Below are 21,282 nucleotides of genomic sequence, written 5' to 3'. Positions count from 1 at the left end.
ATGCAGGCAAAAGACTTGCCTGTTGTCTCTTCCCAGCATTTGGAATTCAAAGATATACTGCCTCTGAACATGAAGTTTCCATCTAGCTGTCCATCTAGCAAGCTCTTCCCCTTTCGCCTTTGTTCTGAAATGACCAATAGATACAAGGGATTTGGCTCAGCTGAGTCCCAAATGCTTAACAGGGCATGTTCTTAATTGCAGATCTTCATCAACAACGAATGGCATGATGCAGTCAGCAAGAAAACATTTCCGACCATCAACCCGTCCACAGGGGAGGTTATCTGCCAGATTGCCGAGGGAGACAAGGTACTATGCTGGTGGGCAAATACAAGTCCCAGTTCATCCGTACTTTAAATATCTTGGAGCAAAGGACCATTTACGTGAAGTAGGGGAAAAAATCCCTTGAAGGTTTCAAATGGCTGGCATTGCATAGAGCTGCCTTTGCCAATCTGGTGTTTTCTAGAATATTATTTATTTATTTATTTGTTGAATTGATATACCACCTTTCTGCCAAGACACTCAGGGTGGTTTACACTTTTAAAATACTACAAGAAATAAATGATATACAATGTAAAGTTGTCCCTCTTGTGAGGAGCAGTCCAACTGAAGAAAGCCCCGAGGTTGTCATTGCTAGTCTCCTCTACTCTCACCTGGTTGGCGAAGGCTGTGTGTGTGCAGCTGCCTCGCACTGAGTCAGACCATGGGGTTCATCTCACACAGGATTGTAACCGGTAGCTGCTCTCCAGGGTTTTGGGGTGGGGGCTGTTTTCCCACCCTCTTGGAAGACTCTAGCGAGTTAACCTCTGCATGCAGCAAGGGCTGTACCACTGAGCTACAGTCCTACCCCAGAATGAACGACGAGTCAGGAAACATGCCCCAGTCACCCCTCTTTGGATCTTATTTTAGTAATTTATTGTGACATATGTATGCCACCTTTCCTCCAAGGAGCTCAAAGTGGCATCCAAACATGGCTCTCTTGCTCCCCATTTTGTCCTATGAGGTAGGTTAGGCTGAGAGACAGTGACTGGCCCAAGATCACCCAGGAAGCTTCATGGCTGAGTCAGGATTTGAACCCTGGTCTCCCAGGTCCTAGTCCAGCACTCTAACCACTATGCCATGCTGGCTCCATACTGGATCTTGGGCTCAGGTACAAACATCCCCCAGGCCTTCAGCAAGTGATTTTATCTCGTGAACCTCAGCCTCACGTCTCGCATGAGGAGAATAACACCACAAGTGTCATCGTAAGGCTGACTGATACAATCTATATGAAGAGTTAACTCATGTGGCACCTTTAAGATTAGTGGTCATTGGTGCCTATTGGGGTGTTCATTTTGTTCTACCCCTTTGTGCTTTAGACTTAGCCTGACCAGTTCTAGAGATTTCAGGAGTTTGCTCGCAACTCTGTGATTTCCCTCCCCCCCTTTTAGTTGCAAATAAATATATTCGGCTACTATGGCATTTGGATATTCTCAGTATGTCTGTTCCTATATTTTAAGCATCCATGAGCTTCCAAGAATTGACAGGGAATGAATTTATTACCTGACAGCTTGCCGCTTTCTACAGACTCTACCCACCCACCCACCCCGCACTTGATCACACCAAAAATAACTTTCTGGCAACATGCAGATCTCCACCCATTCTGTTGGTCTGCCGTCATCAGCGGTTGTGAAACAAACAGGCTGCCCCTGGCGGACAGCCATGCTCAAAGTAAACATTTCCTTGATTTACCAAAGAAACAGCCTTTATATGGCCTGTGTTTGGCAGCAAATATACGTCTGAAAGCATTTTTAATAGCTTTTGTAATGGCGCTATCTCGGACGGGGGAACCTGAGATAGCAGTAGTTGGGTGAGCAAACAGGAGTGACACAGCGAAAACTGCACAGAACTGAAGAGCTGGCTCCCTGCAGGCAGCACTCAAAGAGTAGCGATTAACTCAACAGAAGCAGCCTCTGGTCAGGAAGAGGAGGGAATCGACAAATCTCTCAGTCTCGGATTCTCATTTTTCCAAATTTAGGGGCAGTTTGCCACATTTCTGCATCAGCTGTGATTTTAAAAAGAAAGTCCTCACATAGATTTGTCTGTTTTAGCGCACATTTCTCCTAACATGCACATTTATGTATGCAATTTTGCCTAATACGCACACTTGCTTTGCAAGCAATTCCCCCTCTCCCATATATTGCATTTTTGCATGCTATTTTCACCACTGTGCATCTATGTCCACATGTTCCCCTAATAGCTGCATTTTTATACACATTTGTTTGGCAGGAGAGCTGCATCACAAAATTAGGTGACATGTGTCATGCCAGCTTGCCAGCCTTACCCTGGCCTGCTGTTAAAATGGCTAACTCCCAAAGCCTTATGGGGAATTCTTCCCCTTGACATCTTCCTTGTTAGCTTGCTAGCAAGCAGTTAAATCTTTGATGTTCTTTCATCACTGTGACTTGGTAGTTTTTATTACACAGCTGTACCAGCTTACAGTAATTTTGCACCTTCTTATCAGTGGAAGGGGCCTGGTTCCGTCAAGGCCGTAAAACTCCTTGCTTTGTTATGGGAAACCAAGAGGAGGCGCCTGGTGCTGTGGGAACATCGTTTTTTCATCCCTTTGATGAAAATGTTAATTGGTTAATTGTCTCCGGCTGGGAGGGAATTTTCCTCCATAAGAGGAGGCTCAGAACTCTGGGTTTGTGTCCCACTTCGGAGCACCACCTTGCCTATGGTGATGTTCTGTTGTGGCTCCATTTACATCTTGACTTACAACTCCCTGAGGGGAAGAAGGCTATTCAGTGAGAGATCCTATGCTCTTGTAAGTATAGCTAGGCAAACAGCTTTGTTATTTTGATTTGTGCCAAGAAACTTTCCCTTATCTTTTCTATTAAATACTTTACCCGTTTGGGTGTATGGTTTTAGGATTCAGTTTGCTGCTACAAATTGTTTGTGTGTACCTTTTTGTAACCTTTTTATGCTTTTCTTATTTTCTTTTTAATAAACTTTAGTTACTTTAAACCAGTGTGTGTTTATTCCAGAGAAAGGGGTCAGTTCCTAAATTCAGTCCTTGCCATTTGACCACAGCTACCGTGTAACAGAGAAACGTTTTTACCTAAGACTTCAGAAGGGGCCAGGAGTGTATCTAGACTCTGGTCCTGAGAGGCTCAGGTGTTTAAGTGGGCTCTGGGGTTCCCTTTGCCCCAGAGTAGCTAACCAGTTGAAGGGTGGTGGCAGTACTACCTTGCAGGGTTGGTGTTGACGTGCACAACCTTGGCAAACCAGGATTTGCTGGGATCAATTGCCCAAGGTTGGGGATTGACTCCTAGGACAGTGAGAGCAGACGGGGAAGAGCTCCCCACTTTCACTACAACGCGCACATTTTGAAGGATATTGTTTCAGGGCGTGAAAATTAAGTATGGTACACATTAAAATGTGAACCAAATCTACTTCCATCTCTGTCATGCTTGATAATAGAAAATGTGAATGGTGGAAAGTGCAGTCTCTGATTCGTGAGCAGCTAGTGTCAAAATCACAATGCTAGTATCTTTTTTTAAAATGCATGCAAAATAAAAGGCATGATGCTGAGGCCCCATCTGTACTGTACATTTAAAGCAGCATTATACTTTTATTCCCTGAGTTTCCTGGTACGAAGGGTTCATTGTTAAACCACTCGGGTAATAGGGCTCTCCTAACAACAGTTCCCAGGATTCTTTGGGTGATATGATAACAATGAAATAATGAGCTCTTTGCACACATTTCTGCAGCAAAGAGCAATGCAGGAACCAGTGTTTCAATATTGACATCTCACATAGACATACATAATTTTGGAAAGGAGTTCTCTTAAATAGCCCTGAAGTGTTGCTTAAGGCAACACATCCAATCATTCACTCAAGAAAGCTGTTTTTTAAATAAAAAATACATTTTATAACAAAAAAGAACAGACACAAAAAGAGTGTACAGAACTAGAAGTATTTATACATAAGAAAAAGATCTAATGAAAACCACAGATAATATGTTTGATATAACCATTATAAAAATGTAATTTTACCGTATAGAAAAACACATACGCACAAGACTTGATTTTCACTTGAAATTTGTTCTTCTAAAAATTAATACAGGCAACTTTTCAGTGAATCTTTGTTTTCCTGAATAATGTCTGGAAAAATAAGTGAGCTGAATCAGCATTGTAGCATCCCATGTTTTTCTTAACCAGTCCGTGATTTGGGGGGGGGGGGGTTGTGCAGTTTTCCATGCCTCTACTGTACCGATTCAGACAACAGCAAATAAATTAAATAATAGTTCTAAATCAATTGTTTCTGCCTTCCCATTCAGATATCCCATAATAATTTTAGTTGGATTGAGTGGGATATTATATCCTGTCTTCTTGAATTTTGCCTGAGTTTGCCCGCCAGAAACGTTGTAAACTTGGACAATACCTAAATATGTAGATAAAATCCATGTGAGTAGATTTACATCTCTAGCTGTTACTACAGCATTAGGACCTTCTGTAATCTATGGAGAGTGAAATACCATTGAAAAATTGTTTTTTTTAAAAAAAGCTTTTCTGTATTTTAGAATTGTTAGATCTTGTAGGTAAGATGGTAGAAACAGTCTTATTGAGGCCACAATTTTTCCTAGTGCACAAATTGTTCTGTTGCTCAGTATCAAAGAGGGAAAGTGGAGAAAACCTGAGAGGTTGTGACTCCAGCTCTCATAAGCTCCAGCTGGCTATTTGTCTACTTGGCTACATGTTCTTAATTCTGATTGGACAGTGGTTTTCCAGTCTCCCATATTTTAAATTAATTTTTTTTTAATTTGCAGATTTAACAAAGGAGAGAAAAAGAAGAGGAAAAATAATAAAATTAAAATATAAAAATGTTAAAGATAGAAAAATTAAAGAAAAAGAAATAATGTGTGAATAATACTAACAATAAACCACCATCAGTTTCCATTACAGATACAATAATCATCAGTAAGTTACACATATAAATTAATATAAGCCTCCAGATGTCCAAATAGGTATCCATGCAAAAATTGACATCTGTATGAAATATGTTCAAAAGCAGCCAGGGCAGTGAGATCCTCAGACCATAGACGGTGGGTATTTATCTTTCCGTACTCTTAGCAACCATCAGGGCTTGCAAAATTTGTTGTCATGCTCACTATAGGAATGTAATTTAAAAGCACATGAACATCAAATATCAAGGATTTCGCTAGTACAAATTAATGAGGATAACAACTTCAGACCAGAAATAGTATATCACTGGACAAGTCTACATCATATGTCTGAATGAGGCATTCTCAGCATTACATCTCCAACATCTGTCTGTATTGGAAAGTGCCTTCCTATTCAAACATTATGGAATCCATCAAATGTAGAATATTAATTTTTGCTAGATCAATTTTAATTTCAGGTCTAAGCAAACATCTTGGATAGATTCTAAAGTAATTGTCCATTGTTTAGGCTGTATGATACATTCTAATTCCCTTTTCCACACCTCTATGGGTTCCTGAACGCTTACCTTACAAAGATCCATAAAGTGTTTATAAGTCTCCAGTCTGCTTTCGGGTTTGCCCATTTATTCTGCCCCACCTCGATTTCTTTCCAGGCAGACGTCGACAAGGCCGTGAAGGCAGCCAAAGAGGCATTCAAGTTTGGATCTCCTTGGAGGCGGATGGACGCCTCCCACCGGGGCAAGCTGTTGAACCGCCTTGCTGATCTGGTTGAGAGGGACCGGACATACCTGGCGGTATGTGGAACACTCTGCTCTTTTCCTCCTCTAGAAGTCTCTAGCAGGCACTTGATTCCTCGACAAAGGAATTTCGGGCAGGAGGGTGGGGATGTATGAAGAGCCCCGCAGCTGGATCAGGGCCATCTATTCCAGCATCCTGTCATTGCAGTAACCAACCAGATGGTAATTATGGGAAGTCTGCATGCAGGACCCGAGTGCAAGCGCACTCTCCTCATACGCTCCCCAGCAACTAGCATTCAGAGGCATGCTGCGTCTGATCCTCGGAATAGTACATAGCCAGCACGAGTGTTCGCTATCGATAGTGTTATACTTCAAGAATACATGTGATCCCCTTTTTAAGCCATCCAATTTGGAAAGCATTTGGATTTGATAATTGCTGTTTGTTCACAGGCTCTGGAAACTTTGGACAATGGCAAGCCATACTCAATTGCCTACCTGGTGGATTTAGACATGGTTATCAAACACCTACGGTAAGGATTCGTAATCATGTAGCCCCAAGCGTTACTGGGCAGAGGAGGAACATGAGGGCGTTGGCGTTCAGGGTGCCTGTCCTGCACAAACTTCTTGGAAACAGGAATTGCGCAGGAGATGTTCTCGGTGTGGTGAACCCTCATTTCCATTGTTCAGATTTTGATATCTGTCCTTGGGGATAAGTTTTGTCCTGATAGAAAAGCTTGGATATTGGGGAAGAGGTGAATCCTTGTGTAGCTGTGACTAGTTGTGATTCCTTAGTGCTTTCCCTAGGGGCTGGTTCTATGATATGTTGGACCAGTGTCCATCTAGCTCAACTTTTGATTTACAGTGGACTTGCAAATAGCCACTCGCGTGAGATGACTCTGAATCTTCTCCAGGCGAGTAGGCATAGAAACTTTGCAGCAATTGTTGGATGTGTAGATGGTTCCCAGTGGATGTGCCAGGAAGCAGGACAGAATAGTGACAGGCTGGACCCCGTTGAAAGCAATCAGCCAGACAAGTACTAGGTTTTTAAGAGTCACTTTACTGACAAGAAAGTTTTTCTGAATACAGTTACAGGCAAGCTCTCTTCCATCAAACTCCTTTTCCCCCATACTCGACCGGTGACTTCATGCCAAATATATACTGATAAGGCAGCTGCCAGGGCCCCGGTTGCTTGGCAACATGTCCTTGGGATTGGCACGAACACCTACTTTCGCTCTCCTGGCCTTGTAGCTCTCTTATGGAAATTTAACTCTTTAACAGAACTTTAACAGCCAACAAGCCCCCACCTAAATTTCCATAAGCAGTTTTTACATTTTTCACATTTTTGCTTTCTTTTTCATTACATTTACATTTACATTTCTTGCATTCACTTATATCATTTTCCTCCATATGATACATTTTTCAGTTTACATCAACATCAGTTATATTTCATTTTTATTCAGCATCAATTTTTATTACAGTAATTTCAGCATTCACATTTAATCCTCATGAAATCCATCATCCCATTTTTTCCCGTTACTAAAGTGTAGACCTTTAATGGAGTTTATACGAAATCTGACTGGTGGAATTCCTTTGGTAGTTCTTTCTGACCTACGTATTTTTATTTCTTCCTTTGTATCCTCTGTGTCTGGTGTTTCCTCTGTGTCTTTATCAGAGCTAGAACTGGTGGAGTCAGTTTCACTACTGCTGTCTTTTTCTTCTTGTTTTACTGGTATTGTGACAGCCTGTTCTTGTGCATTATTAATATCAGGTTGTCCCAAATCCACGTGTGTTTTCTCTTCCCAATCTTCCCAATCCTGCTCTATTGCTTGCACACTTCTGCTTAATACTACAGCCCTTTGTTTTGGCATCCAGACCCTGTAGTATGTGTTTTCAAAACCCAGCATGAATCCTTTGTCTGCTCTCTTTTGCAGCTTCCCTGATCTTTTACTTTTAGGAATGTGCACCCAGCATGTTGCACCAAACCAAATCAAATGTCGGAGCCTGGGTTTTCTTTCATACAATTTCTCCTAAGGAGACATTCCAATAGCCTTATGGAATAACCTGTTCTGAATGTAAGCTGCATAAAGAACACACTCTCCCCAAAAGCCATTTTTCACAGATGAGTCTCACAGCATTGCTCTCATCGAGTCCTGAAGCAGTCCATTCCGGCGTTCAGCTACCCCGTTCTGATGTGGAGTAAATGGGGCTGTTAACTCCTGTTTAATCCCCTTTTTCTCTAAATATTCCGTTAATGAGTGTCCAGTGAACTCTCCCCCTTGGTCTGATCTCATTCGCTGTATCTTAATACCAAACTGCACTTCAATCTTTGTTATAAACCATTTCAGTTTCTCTGCAGCTTCGCTTTTAGCTTTCAGTAAATAAACAGTGCAATACCTTAAAAATCATCTACTATAGTCAAGAAGTATTTTGCACCCCCCTGCGTTGGTTGAAATGGCCCCACTAAATCCACGTGTATCAACTGATAAGGTGTGTTTGTACTAGGCATGGCTTCTGTGTTCTTTGCTGCTACAACTGCTTTGGTTTGCTGACACACATTGCAAGCTACATATTTACCACAGCTTTTTAATATAACATCATTACTGTTCTCAGTTGCTTTCACCACATTTTCATATCCTATATGTCCCAGTTTTCTGTGCCATAAATGTACACAATTATTATGGGGTTTCTCATTGGCACACATGAGCAAATGATTTGTTTGTTGCAAGTGTAAGAAGAACAATGAGTTCTTTACTATTCCTTTCATGAATATTTTGTTCCCTTTCATGACTTGACATGAGCCTCTTTGAAACAACACATTGAACCCCATTTCATTGAGTTTAGAAACTGACATTATGTTACTTTCAATGTCTGGAACAAACAGCACGTCTGTCATAATAGTATTGAATTGTGCCAGTTTCACTGTCCCTTTACCCTGTATGATTTTCTTAGATCCGTCAGCCAATATCACCTGATCATTTACTTCACGAAATGTGTGAAACAATGATTTATCTTTGATTATGCTATTTGTTGCACCACTATCCAAAGCCCATAAATCATTACATTTGTTTCCCTGCTCATTGTTAATACATTGCTTATTCTTACTAGCATAGATCACCTGTACACATGGTTTTCTTCCTCTTTCTCTTCTTCTTGCTTCACAATTCCTTTGAAGATGTTGCCTGGAACCACAAAAATAACATGCCTTTTGTCCATACAGTCTTTCCTCTGTTGCTTTTTTGTTTAGCAAGTGTTTAGACTCAGTCTTTTCTTGCTTTGCCATTTCCTGCCTTCTTTGATATTCTTGCAAAAGTTTGCCCTCTATATAGTCCATGGTCAGGTTTGCATCTTGCATGGCTTCCATTGAACTCACCAGAGCGTCATAACTCAAATCCAGAGACGATAACACAATATACACACGCTGCATTTGAGAATGTTCCACTTCACGTTCTGCCAGTTCAGCAAATAGTTTATTCATCTCTAATAAATGCTCTGCCATCGTTGTATTTCCAGATAAGCGCATCTGATACAATCTTCTCGCTAGATATATTTTACTACTAGCAGTCTTTTTCACATGAATAGTTTTCAAAGTTTCCCAAGTTATCTTAGCTGTTGCTGCATCACGCACGTGCATTAATTGAGAATCATCAATAGCAAGAACAATTAACGCCTTTGCCCTTTCATCCAGCCTTCTCCAATCTGCTGGAATTGGCACCACGGCGGGTGGGTCTTCTGCGATGACTTGCCAAACGTCTTCTTTCACTAGAAATGCCTGCATTCTCTGTTTCCAACTGGCATAGTTCTTTTGTGTCAGCCTTTCAAGGGGCAATCCTGCTGACAACGAAACAGACATACTTTCGCTTTTCACCTCTCACCGCCTTTGTAATTAGAGCTTCTCACCTTCGTCCTACTGTCAGTTTTTCCCACGGCTCTGACACTGCTTTCAGCTCAGCTTTCGGTTTCGCCACTATTGCTTTTCTCTCGCCTGTCCTCTCTGCTCCTATTTTCTGGCTTTTCTCTCAGGAACGAAACATCAGGAACTTGTCACAGGAACCATCCACATGGAAGCACGTAACCATCCTCTGCTACCACTTGTTGGATGTGTAGATGGTTCCCAGTGGATGTGCCAGGAAGCAGGACAGAATAGTGACAGGCTGGACCCCGTTGAAAGCAATCAGCCAGACAAGTACTAGGTTTTTAAGAGTCACTTTACTGACAAGAAGGTTTTTCTGAATACAGTTACAAGCAAGCTGTCTTCCATCAAACTCCTTTTCCCCCACACTCGACCGGTGACTTCATGCCAAATATATACTGATAAGGCAGCTGCCAGGGCCCCGGTTGCTTGGCAACATGTCCTTGGGATTGGCACGAACACCTACTTTCGCTCTCCTGGCCTTGTAGCTCCCTTATGGAAATTTAACTCTTTAACAGAACTTTAACAGCCAACAGCAATTTCACTGTGTTCTTGTTTATTTACATTTTTAATCATGCCCTTTCTCCAAGGAGCTCAGGGTAGCCTCTCTACACTCCTCCTGACTAAAGATCTAAGACATGCATGTCGATCTTTGTCTACAAAATTGAAGCAATGCTAACCAAACTTCACATCAGGAATGACAGTGGTTGTGCTGTGAAGTCCATCTCCCCCTTCTGTTTAGACAAGTAAATAGCAATCTTATGGTCTTCCCACAATGCAGTTCTTATTTTCAGCTGGCAGAATTAGGCCAGTGAGAGGGGAGAGCTGTCATGTCTGAGGTGAAGCTATCCAGGGCCGTGTTATTTTATTTATTTCATTTCATTTTTAAACCGCCCATAGCTAGTAGCTCTCTGGGCGGTGTTCTAGCTGGTCAGGCTGCTTAAACTGAGCCACTGAGAACTGCTCGTTGTCTTCCGTGTGAAATCTTGAACAGGCTTGTGTGTGTGTGCGTGAGAGAGAGAGAGAAATGGGGCAGTTGTTTTAAACTTTGTGTACATTTTTTTTAAAAATTGTTTTTATATATACAATTGCTTTAACTTTTTATATGTGGTTTTTATTATATTGTAAATCACTTTGGGATGCTTCACAAGAAGTGATTCATCAATGAAATTAATAGCAGCAGTAGTAGAAGTAATAAATAATATTGCTTTTGAGGATTATTACTGAATTAGTGGTAGTTTTAAGTGCTTTCTGAGATTTTATTGTGTGTTAATATTGCCAGCTGCCCTGGGTTCTGGCACGAGGGAGGGTGTGGACTGTAAGAAACCTGGGCCAGGCGGGCAGGGACTGAATAAACAAGGGTGGGGAATGAATGAAACAGAGGCCTGTGAATGTCTGTGGGATTTGTGGGTGCATCACGCCTCAGAACGATGGGACCGTTGAATTCTTCTGTGCCAGGTACTACGCAGGCTGGGCGGACAAATTGCACGGGAAGACCATTCCGCTGGATGGAGACTTCTTCACTTACACACGGCATGAGCCTGTCGGGGTCTGTGGACAGATCATTCCAGTGAGTGGAGGGGTCTGTGGGATTTGGGAGCAAGCCTCTGCATGGCCACAGGGACCAGGAACGTTGCATTCCGCTCGCTGCCAGCTCCAGGTTTGGGGTGGGACTTCCTCCATGCCCCTCCCCTGTTCCTCCAGTGAGCCTTCCTCACCCCACCATCACCAGCTTTTCCCCCTTTTTCTCCTGCTTGCTTGTCAGGCTGGGAGCCAGTGAAGCAGCAGGCACTTGTCAGTGTCTCCCCTGCCCCCTGCTGGGGTGTGGGCAGATGCTTACCGTATGATTGATTGATTGATTGATTGATATCCTGCTCTTCCTCCCAGCAGGAACCCAGCATTATTAACCTTTGATGCTGTCTCTAGTTCCCTAAAAAAAATAATGCACTGGTATTTTATTTTGTATTGTTTTACAGTTGTCTTGACATGTGGAAACATTTTTTTTAATGAGTACTTTATGTTTTGAGATCTTGAGCTTCCACAGTGTTGGTTGTAGATGTGGGAGATGTGCCCAGGCTCACTGGAATGAAAGAGGCTCGTCCGACTTGGCAGGATGATGGCAGGAAAAGGAGGCTTTGTGATTAGCAAGCCCGTTCTGCACATCGGTTGGAAGAAGCGGGAGCCTGGATAATTAGTTTGATCATCTCTTTAAGCCCCTTTGGGGGAAAGATCTATTCTCCCCTATCTCTCTTGAGGCACCATCTGCACTATACCTTTAAAACGGTATCATACTGCTTTAAAGAGTCATGGCTTTCCCCAAAAAATCCTGGGAGTTGTAGTTTGTGAAGGGTGGTGGGAGTCATTAGGGAACCTTTGTTCCCCTCACAGAGCTGCAATTCCCAGAGTCCCCTGGGAAAAGTGATTGATTGTTAAACCATGCTGGAATCGGTAGCTCTCTAAGGAGAATAGGGGTCTCCTGTTTAAAGTAGTGAGATACTGCAGAGGGATCCTGAATCAGTGGGGAGCTGGGGCCTCTTGGGACCAGTAGGGCAGAAGGCAGGGAGGATAACAGGAGGTGGAGCCAATGGTAAGCAGAGCCAACCAAGGCGTTTTTAAAGGAATTGTGACTAGGTGCCCATTTTCTCATTCAGACGGCTTGCCTGTGGAAGCCTCTCTACCATGTACAAACCCCGACATTTTGATCGAGGCAAAAGGGGTTCAAACTAAAATAAAATACAGCTTGCAAATGCATTTACACAAGTTACTAGCCTAGCAGAATTCTTACCAGCGTGCCCACCCACCAGTAAATACATGCATTAAAAAAAGCAAATTAAAATTCAAAATGGTTTTTTTTACGATCCATGCCCTGCTGTGGCAGTATTCTTACGAACACAGAGAACCAGACATTAGTGTGCAGGGAGAGAGATTTTGTTAAGGCGTTTTTCAGAAAGGCTGATGGCTTGTAATAACCCTAAGAATTATTGTGCAGTGTGCCCCTATGTGCTACTGTTTCTGCTTGGTTTCACTGAAACGTCATACTTCTAGTCAGTGTTTCGGTGGCTTCCAATCTCAAAGATTAAATTTTATGTGTCCAGTTGGGTCCACTGGGTGTCCAAAAGCTGGGACTGGGTGGCTGTTTGGACACAAGCTATTACTTAACGATGCCTCAGAGCCCACTAATTCTGTCCTTGTCCCCATCTGCCTCTCTGCCCAGTTCTCTAAGGGCCACATTGAGGCTAAGGAGGACGACGCTTGATGGCCAGCCCTGGCCTGCTTGCAAGCGGGAAGGCAAACAGATTAGAGGCTGACAGAGGGCAGATGGAGACAGGTGCAGGCGGTGCCCTGCACTAATGGACCCGCTTCCATGAAGGGTATTTTGCTTTAAATATGCAGTCACAAGAAGCAAAGTTTGGAGGTTCTCCTAGATTTCCCTTAATCTCATCTTATTGCTTTGTCTTTCTTGCAGTGGAACTTCCCGTTGCTGATGCAGGCCTGGAAGCTGGGCCCAGCGCTGGCCACGGGGAATGTGGTGGTAATGAAGCTGGCTGAGCAAACTCCCCTGACTGGTTTGTACATGGCCAGCCTGGTCAAAGAGGTGAGGGGTCCTTGGGGCTCCCAACCGCTTCCTTCCTAACGCCACCTTGTCCTTGCCCTGTGACCTCGGAGGGCCGTAGCTTGGTGGCAAAGCATCTGCCTTGGATGCTGAAGGCCCCACGTTCAATCGCCAACATCTCCAGGTAGGGCTGGGAGGGATTCCTGGTTCCACCTGAAACCCTGAAGAGCCAGTCAGTGTAGACGATACTGAATTAGATGGACTGAGGGGAGTTATGACAGCACTCTTCAAGTACATGAAAGGTTGTCACATAGAGGAGGGCTGGGATCTCTTCTCGATTGTCCCAGAGTGCAGGACACAGAATAATGGGCTCAAGTTGCAGGAAGCCAGATTTCGACTGGACATCAGGAAAAACTTCCTAACTGTTAGAGCCATACGACAATGGAACCAATTACGTAGAGAGGTAGTGGGCTCTCCGACACTGGAGGCCTTCAAGAGGCAGCTGGACAGCCATCTGTCAGGAATGCTTTGATTTGGATTCCTGCATTGAGCAGGGGGCTGGACTGGATGGCCTTATAGGCCCCTTCCAACTCTACTATTCTATGAACTAGATGGACCAGTGGTTTGACTCGGTATAAGGCAGCTTCCTATATTGTGTTGAGGATGCTTGCACTCCAAACAAGCTATTTTTTTAACGGTCTCTAGTTCCTTGTCACACGTGTGCACTCGGAAGACGTGGGGGTGCCTAGTTTTCCTGTGAGCGGTCTCAGCACCCCAGCAAATTTACACAATATTTTTTTAAAAAAATCTCATTAGTTGAAAAGTTAACTCAACGTTCTAACATGACTCGGGGGAAATTTAAACAAGATTTCTCTTTTAGGTGCCTGGTTTCCTTTTATTTAGTACTAGGAGCCTTGTATCCTGTCTTGCTCACAAATTCTAAGAAGTAGTAATCGGAGCAGTTTTGAAATCATTGGTTAAAATAAGAGCAGTTTTGTAAGGTTCAGTCCGCCATCTTGATTCAAGATGGTGTCCAGTTGTGTCCAAACATAGACAAACGTCTGCTCCTTGATCTCAGGAACCATCATGCAAAATTTGGTTACAATAGCTTAAGAGGGGTCCAGACGCATAGCAAACAACTTCCAAAATATATAGAAGATTTACACTACACACTCAGTAGAGTAAAACCTCCAGTTACCCAGGATTCACTTTAGAGAAACACTACTCCCCTCAGGGTGTGCCAGAGACTTTCTGCAGCATGAGGCAGAGTAAAAAGATGGGGTTTCAGTCAACTGGACTGGCAATGAGAGAGCACCCTCCACCACCCCGGAGTGAAGCAGACTATTTTAGGAGGTGTAGGATACATAGCTGCCTCCTTCAACAGACAGGAGAGGTCAAAAGTCTCAAGAGAAATAGCTTGGGGAGGGGAGTGGCAGCTGCCACCCGTTGCCATCTGCCACCTGAGACAGTTGCCAAATGGTAGGGCTGGCCCTAACTGTTCTAGACTTTTTGTTGTTCCATGCTGTGAAGATCCACGTACTGCTGATTCAAGAATGAAACCTTTAAAAGCATGAAGCACCATGCCACGCACAGCCCCTTGTGTTTTTTTGTGTTTTGCTTCACGTTTTAAACTGTTTTCTACAAAATCAAACACTTCAACCAAAACTGTGTTTCAAAAATTCTAACCTGCCTTTCAGGGCGCATCTCCCTCACAAGGTAGTTGACCGACAACGTGATAACAACAACATAATAGCCCTACCAAGTCAAATCTACTAATTCATCAGGAGTATCAATTCATTTTCAAAGCACAGCACATTAAAATGAAGCAAACACAGACTGGAATGAAAACCTCTTCAAGGCTCTCCACAATGACGACAGGTTTCCTTAGGAAGGGAGTTCCAAAGGTGCAGGGTTACCACTGAAATTGCCCTTTTCCCAGGCACTCCAGCTCAGCAGCTTTTACTGGTGGGCCCAAGGGAGCACTGTCGCAAGAGAGAACCGTCCCTTTGTTTCTGTTTCTCACTGTGGAATTGAATTTGAATTTGGGGTCAGTGGGGGTGGCGTCTCCCTAGATCCTTTCAGACTGGAAGCCTTCGAGAAGGCCGTCAGCCATGTTTTTATCTCTCTCAAGACAGCTGCTCTCTGTGCTTGAGAAATATGAAGAACAACTTTAAATAGTCATTCCCGCCTCTCCTGTGGGGCTGGCCTGTCAATACTTTGCTGTCCACACTGATGAAATCATCTTCCCTTGTGTTTTTAAATCTACAGGCAGGATTCCCGCCAGGAGTGGTGAATGTTATTCCCGGTTTTGGGCACACTGCAGGGGCCGCCATTTCCTCTCACATGGAAGTGGATAAAGTTGCCTTCACTGGCTCCACAGAGGTGAGGGAACTGTGGACTGTGGACCATCTTCTTCCTCCTCTCCTCCTCCGTTGCAGTCACCTTTGTGGAAAGGTGGAAGATAGGTGACCCAAATAAAAAAGTGAACAATCACAAGATGCTGGCAAAGAATTTATTTTGAAGAAAAGCCCAACACATTTCGGCCTGTATATATTCTAGGCCTTTATCGGGGGCTGTAAAACAGAAACAGTACATCACAAAAAATTATAACCAATGCGAATAATTGGATATTAAAAATAGATGATTTTATAAGCTTACTCAAATCAGTGGGAGAAAATAAACTGCAGAGGTCCCCGGTAATAAAGTTCAATTTTTTTCTTTGAACGCCTCAGATTATCAACTGAAGGCATCCAATTATATACTTTGTAAAAAATCATAGCCAAGTGTTAATTCAAATTAAGTTATCCAGGGTTTTTTCTTTCAATAGGCATGACTTATAGCAGCCTTTCCCAACCTTTAAGTCCCCAAATGTTGCTGGGCTGCAGTTCCCGTCATTCCTGACCACTGGCCATGCTGGTTGGAGCTGATGGGAGTTGTAGTCCAGCAACATCTGGGAACCCAAAGGTTGGGAAAAGCTAACCGATAGGAAGATAGGTGAGGTGACACCTTACCCCAGTTATGTGAAGTTGACATGAATATGTAATCTTATTTTACATTGTATATTTTTAACTGCTGGTTTTATTTATAATTTGCTCTTTTTTTTAGGTTGACTTGTTTTTAACTTCTGACTCTTCCTGATATTTTAACATTTATTTTATATGTTATGGAAACCAGCAGCAGGGTTCCCAAACTTCAGGTGGTCTCTGACATGAAGGATGCAGACAAACTGGAACAGGTTCAGAGGAGGGCAACAAGGATGATCAGGGGACTAGAAACCAAGCCCTATGAGGAGAGACTGAAAGAATTGGGCATGTTTAGCCTTGAGAAGGGAAGACTGAGGGGAGATATGATAGCACTCTTCAAGTACGTGAAAGGTTGCCATACAGAGGAGGGCCAGGATCTCATCTCAATCATCCCAGAGTGCAGGACACGGAATAATGGGCTCAAGTTGCAGGAAGCCAGATTTCGACTGGACATCAGGAAAAACTTCCTAACTGTTAGAGCCATACGACAATGGAACCAATTACGTAGAGAGGTAGTGGGCTCTCCGACACTGGAGGCCTTCAAGAGGCAGCTGGACAGCCATCTGTCAGGAATGCTTTGATTTGGATTCCTGCATTGAGCAGAGGGTTGGACTGGATGGCCTTATAGGCCCCTTCCAACTCTACTATTCTATGATCTATGTCCGTAAAAATGCAATTAAAAATCGTACAGCATCTTGTGCAGTCACTGCAATTGCTATAACAGGCAGAAAAATCATGGTGTAGTCTGTCAAGACCCTCTGCAATTTTCAACTGGTCCGGGAGGAGGACAGCATAGGAACCACAGGCTTAGAGGTTTTTGCAGTAAAGCAATGTACCAATTCTGTTAAATAAAAATAGGTAGAGCCTGTCGCTTGGGTTCGCATTAACTTTTTTCCTTCTTCAAGCCTTCCTAAGTAAACTGTAATTGTTTTAATTCTCGCTGCAGTTTTAGCATAGCCTTAATGCTACAGGATGTCTCTTCCTAGACGGAAACAAAGTAGGTGCCTGCTTAGGCTGTGATCCTAAATACGATTACCCAAGCTTTGTTGAAATTAATGGACCTTGTTTGCAAGTGAATTGGTTCAGAATTGGGCTGTAAGACATCAGCAGGCAATTGTTGGGGCATCCTGCCAATATAATCTGTTAGGCTCTTGAATTTATTTATTTTTTACTGCATTGAGGATGCTGATGTCAGAAGATCTTGAGTGAAGACTTGGAATGTTTCCCACCTGCCAGGTCTTTTTTGTTGCCTTTGGGAAGAATAGATCCAGGAGCTGATGCTTTCTCAGGCTGGTGCCTGGAGAGTTGTCTTGGCTCAGTCTGGTTATCAGAGGCTTGTAATGCTGTGATCTCATTTCACTTTATTTTTTCATTACTTTTCTACACTGTTCTTCGTTAAAAATTGCAGAGCAGTTTATGGTGCAAATAAAACCCTAAGTTACAATTGCATCAATATAATATTAAAATAACAACAACTTAAATCACAATATGGGAAAGCTGTTACAGCTACCACAGGCTCTTTTGGATTCCCGTGAAGCAGAGAGCAACCCCACACTCCTATAATGTTAAAAAGTTTCACACGTCAAGTCAGTTTATTTAGGCATTAGTAGCAGAGCACATTTAGGAGAAACAAATAGGGAGAGGAGCACAAAGTTATGCAAAGCAAAAAATGCAGCAAATTACAGTGAAGACATTTTTATTTCAGCAGGCATTTTAAGTAAGTTTTCTGATTTTGATGGTCAATTTTAACTGATTTTGTTAAGTGGAATATTCATTGTTGGAAGAATTTATAAATTATAACCATTCCTCTCCTCTGCAAAACCTGGGTGGCTCCTGAGATGGTCAAATGTCCAGTTCTCGTTCCAGCAGCAAAGAATGAAGATAAATCTGGTCTCCTTGGTCTTGATAACTGTTCAGCAGAGCCGATGCCAGTACCTGGCATCCTTGGGCAGTTGTCAGGGCTCCAGCAGGGCCTGTTACTGACACCAGCTGTGGAGTGGGAGGGCTTCATGTTTTTCCAGTGTAGCACACTGACTTGCAGAGGGCAGCTGTGTCTAGTCATTCTGTTCCCACAATCTGCCCAACATAATATCACTCTGAAGCATTTATGGGAAATGTAAACAGCTGGCCAGATTCAGCCACTCATTGCTGCTGGTGCTACCACCAGGGGCTATTGGTAGTGGTGCTGGAGGACCAGCAGAGGGCGCACTGTGCCCAGCTTCTCCCCCCCCCCATATATATACAGCAGACCCTGCCACGCTATGCTGGTATATAAGAGAGGCTTATTTTTGTACCCACCAACAAATTTGTCTGTCTCTTGATTTATAGGTTGGGCACCTGATCCAGAAGGCTGCAGCAGAGAGTAATATGAAGAGGGTGACACTTGAGCTTGGTGGAAAGAGCCCCAATATCATCATGTCTGATGCTGAGAGTAAGATGCGCTCTTTCCTTAGCAGGAAGGACAGTGGGATGGGTTTGCACCTGCAGAGGGTGGGGATGGCTGGGATCTAGGCCAGCCTTCTCTGGCTTCGGGCCCTCCAGATGTTCTGGACTACAAGTCCCATCAGTCCTAGCTAGGAGAGGCTGGCCTGGGCCGAAGTAAGAAGCCTCTCAGCTAACATCTGAATTAGAGACGTTATTCTGTCACAGTGTGATGTCCAAAATTATTGTGCACCTTATAATTTAGGTGGGAACCTCTAGCCCACAGGACAGTGTTGGGGGCCCAGCCAAAGCAGCAGGATTTAACCCTTGCTCATCAGCTAATAGGTGCGGGTTAAATCCTACTCAGTTCGGCAAGATTTCATGGAAACCCCTTCCTCATGCGGCAAGGGGTTTGCATGGAAACCCCTGCTAAAAAGGCCATTTTCCCTCTTTGTTATAGCAGGGAATTCCAATGCAAATCCCTTTCTGATTCAGGAAGGGGTTTGTACTGGAATCTTGCTAAAAAAAAAAAAAAAGGACCTTCAAACAGCTCCTACAGGAGCGCCAGGCTGTTTGAAAGCCATTTTGCAGGCTTTCCTTGACTGCACAAGTCTGTTGGCTGCAATGAACAGGCAGGCACAGCCAGTGGAGCAGGATTTAACCCCCACTCAGCAGCTGATGAGAGGATTTTACATTAAGAACATAAGAAGAGCCTGCTGGATCTGGCCAGTGGCCCATCTAGTCCAGCATCCTGTTCTCACAGTGGCCAACCAGGTGCCTGGGGGAAGCCCGCAAGCAGGACCCGAGTGCAAGAACACTCTCCCCTCCTGAGGATTCCGGCAACTGGTTTTCAGAAGCATGCTGCCTCTGACTAGGGTGGCAGAGCACAGCCATTATGGCTAGTAGCCATTGATAGCCCAGTCCTCCATGAATTTGTCTAATCTTCTTTTAAAGCCGTCCAAGCTGGTGGCCATTACTGCGTCTTGTGGGAGCAAATTCCATAGTTTAACTATGCGCTGAGTAAAGAAGTACTTCCTTTTGTCTGTCCTGAATCTTCCAACATTCAGCTTCTTTGAATGTCCACGAGTTCTAGTATTATGAGAGAGGGAGAAGAACTTTTCTCTATCCACTTTCTCAATGCCATGCATAATTTTATACACTTCTATCATGTCTCCTCTGACCCACCTTTTCTCTAAACTTAAAGGCCCAAATGCTGCAACCTTTCCTCATAAGGGAGTCGCTCCATCCCCTTGATCATTCTGGTTGCCCTCTTCTGAACCTTTTCCAACTCTATAATATCCTTTTTGAGATGAGGCGACCAGAACTGTACACAGTATTCCAAATGCGGCCGCTCAGTTTGGCTGCATGCTCCTGTAGAATGCTGGCTTCTTTCTCCCCAGCCCTATGATCATGAGTGGAGAGTTAGACTTGCCCTGAAGTGCTCTTGCAGTTCCTGAGCTGAACTTTGTTTGTTGCCATTGTATTTTGATTATTATGGTGGTCCCTGGAAGCCCCAGCCAGCCATCAGAGCTTGAGTGTGTGTAGTGCTGTGACTTTGTGATTGGCCCTTGGCCCATCCTGGCACTAGTAGCATTACTCTGCTTAGTCTTGGCCCTTCGTTCAGTCCCCCGCGTACTTCGGCCATGCCAACTAAGTGTCGCCGTGTGCTTATAGTCCTCAGTTGCTAGCTCTGGCCTGTCCTCATTAGTTAGATACAACATGGAAAGCTGCCTTATACCAGGGCTGTGGAGTCGGTACACCAAACCTTTGACTCCGACTCCTCTATTTTTCTACACTCCGACTCCACCCAAAATTGCTTCCGACTCCACAGCCCTGGAAAGGGCTGTAAATGTCTTTTTAAATTGGAAGCTCTCACAGGAGCATTTTTATTGCTGCCTGAATATGCGATTATTTTTTCATCACAGCCATCATAGCCAGTGGTGAGGGATGATGGGAGTTGGAGGACCACCCCAGTGTGGAGCGAGGATATTTGTAAACAATCAGGCAAGATGGAAATGAATTGCAGAAAGTACAGTCTCTGGCTGTTCAATTAGAGCCTAAATGTATGCAAAATAACCACAGTGGCCATTCACAGAAGCAGTAGTTAGTGACAACACAGTTGTCTTGGCATCGCTGAGTGAATTAACGCATGCAGTGGGACATTCTTTCTCGCTTAGATGTTTTATATTCTCTTGGAGCAGGCGACTGTGTGAGATGATCCTCTGCATCCTTTCTAACTCCAATTCTGTGAAATAGAAAGGGAAGGTTTTCAGATAAGAACAGCCTGCTGGATCAGGCCAACGGCCCGTCTAATCCAGTGTCTGGTTCTCACAGTAGCCAACCAGATGCCTTTGGAAAGCCTGCAAGCAGGACTTGAGCACCAAGAGGACTCTCCCCTCCTGCATTTTCCAGCAACTGGTATTCAGAAGCTTACTGCCTCCAACTATGGAGGTAGAGCGCAGCCATTGTGGCTAGTAGCCACTGATAGCCTTATTCTCCATGTATTTGTGTAATCCTCTGATAAAAGCCCTCCAAGCTGGTGGCCATTGCCCCCTGTGGCAATGTATTCCATCATTTAACTGTGTGCTGCGTGAAGTATTTTCTTTGGTCTGTCCTGAATCTTCCAACATTCAGCTTCATTGGATGTCCAGGAGTTCTAGTGTTAGGAGGGAGGGAGAAACACTTTTCTCTGTCCAC

The 21,282-nt window shown here is 43.8% G+C and overlaps 1 protein-coding gene across 1 annotated transcript in view; it reads left to right on the top strand.

The window, feature by feature from the left end:
• Nucleotides 1-21,282, top strand: part of ALDH2 (aldehyde dehydrogenase 2 family member) — a 35,852-nt gene that overhangs the window by 9,015 nt on the left and 5,555 nt on the right. The window contains exons 2-8 of the mRNA XM_061602559.1: nt 202-306; nt 5,595-5,735; nt 6,129-6,208; nt 11,047-11,158; nt 13,055-13,183; nt 15,410-15,523; nt 18,493-18,595. Of these exons, the coding sequence (XP_061458543.1) occupies nt 202-306; nt 5,595-5,735; nt 6,129-6,208; nt 11,047-11,158; nt 13,055-13,183; nt 15,410-15,523; nt 18,493-18,595 (784 nt within the window). The remainder of the gene's footprint in view (nt 1-201; nt 307-5,594; nt 5,736-6,128; nt 6,209-11,046; nt 11,159-13,054; nt 13,184-15,409; nt 15,524-18,492; nt 18,596-21,282) is intronic.

Source organism: Rhineura floridana, chromosome 19 (assembly GCF_030035675.1).
Source record: "Rhineura floridana isolate rRhiFlo1 chromosome 19, rRhiFlo1.hap2, whole genome shotgun sequence".
In the NCBI taxonomy this organism is placed as follows: Eukaryota; Metazoa; Chordata; class Lepidosauria; order Squamata; family Rhineuridae; genus Rhineura; species Rhineura floridana.
The sequence above is the reverse complement of the archived record's forward strand: the minus strand, read 5'-3'. Positions and strand labels throughout refer to the sequence as shown.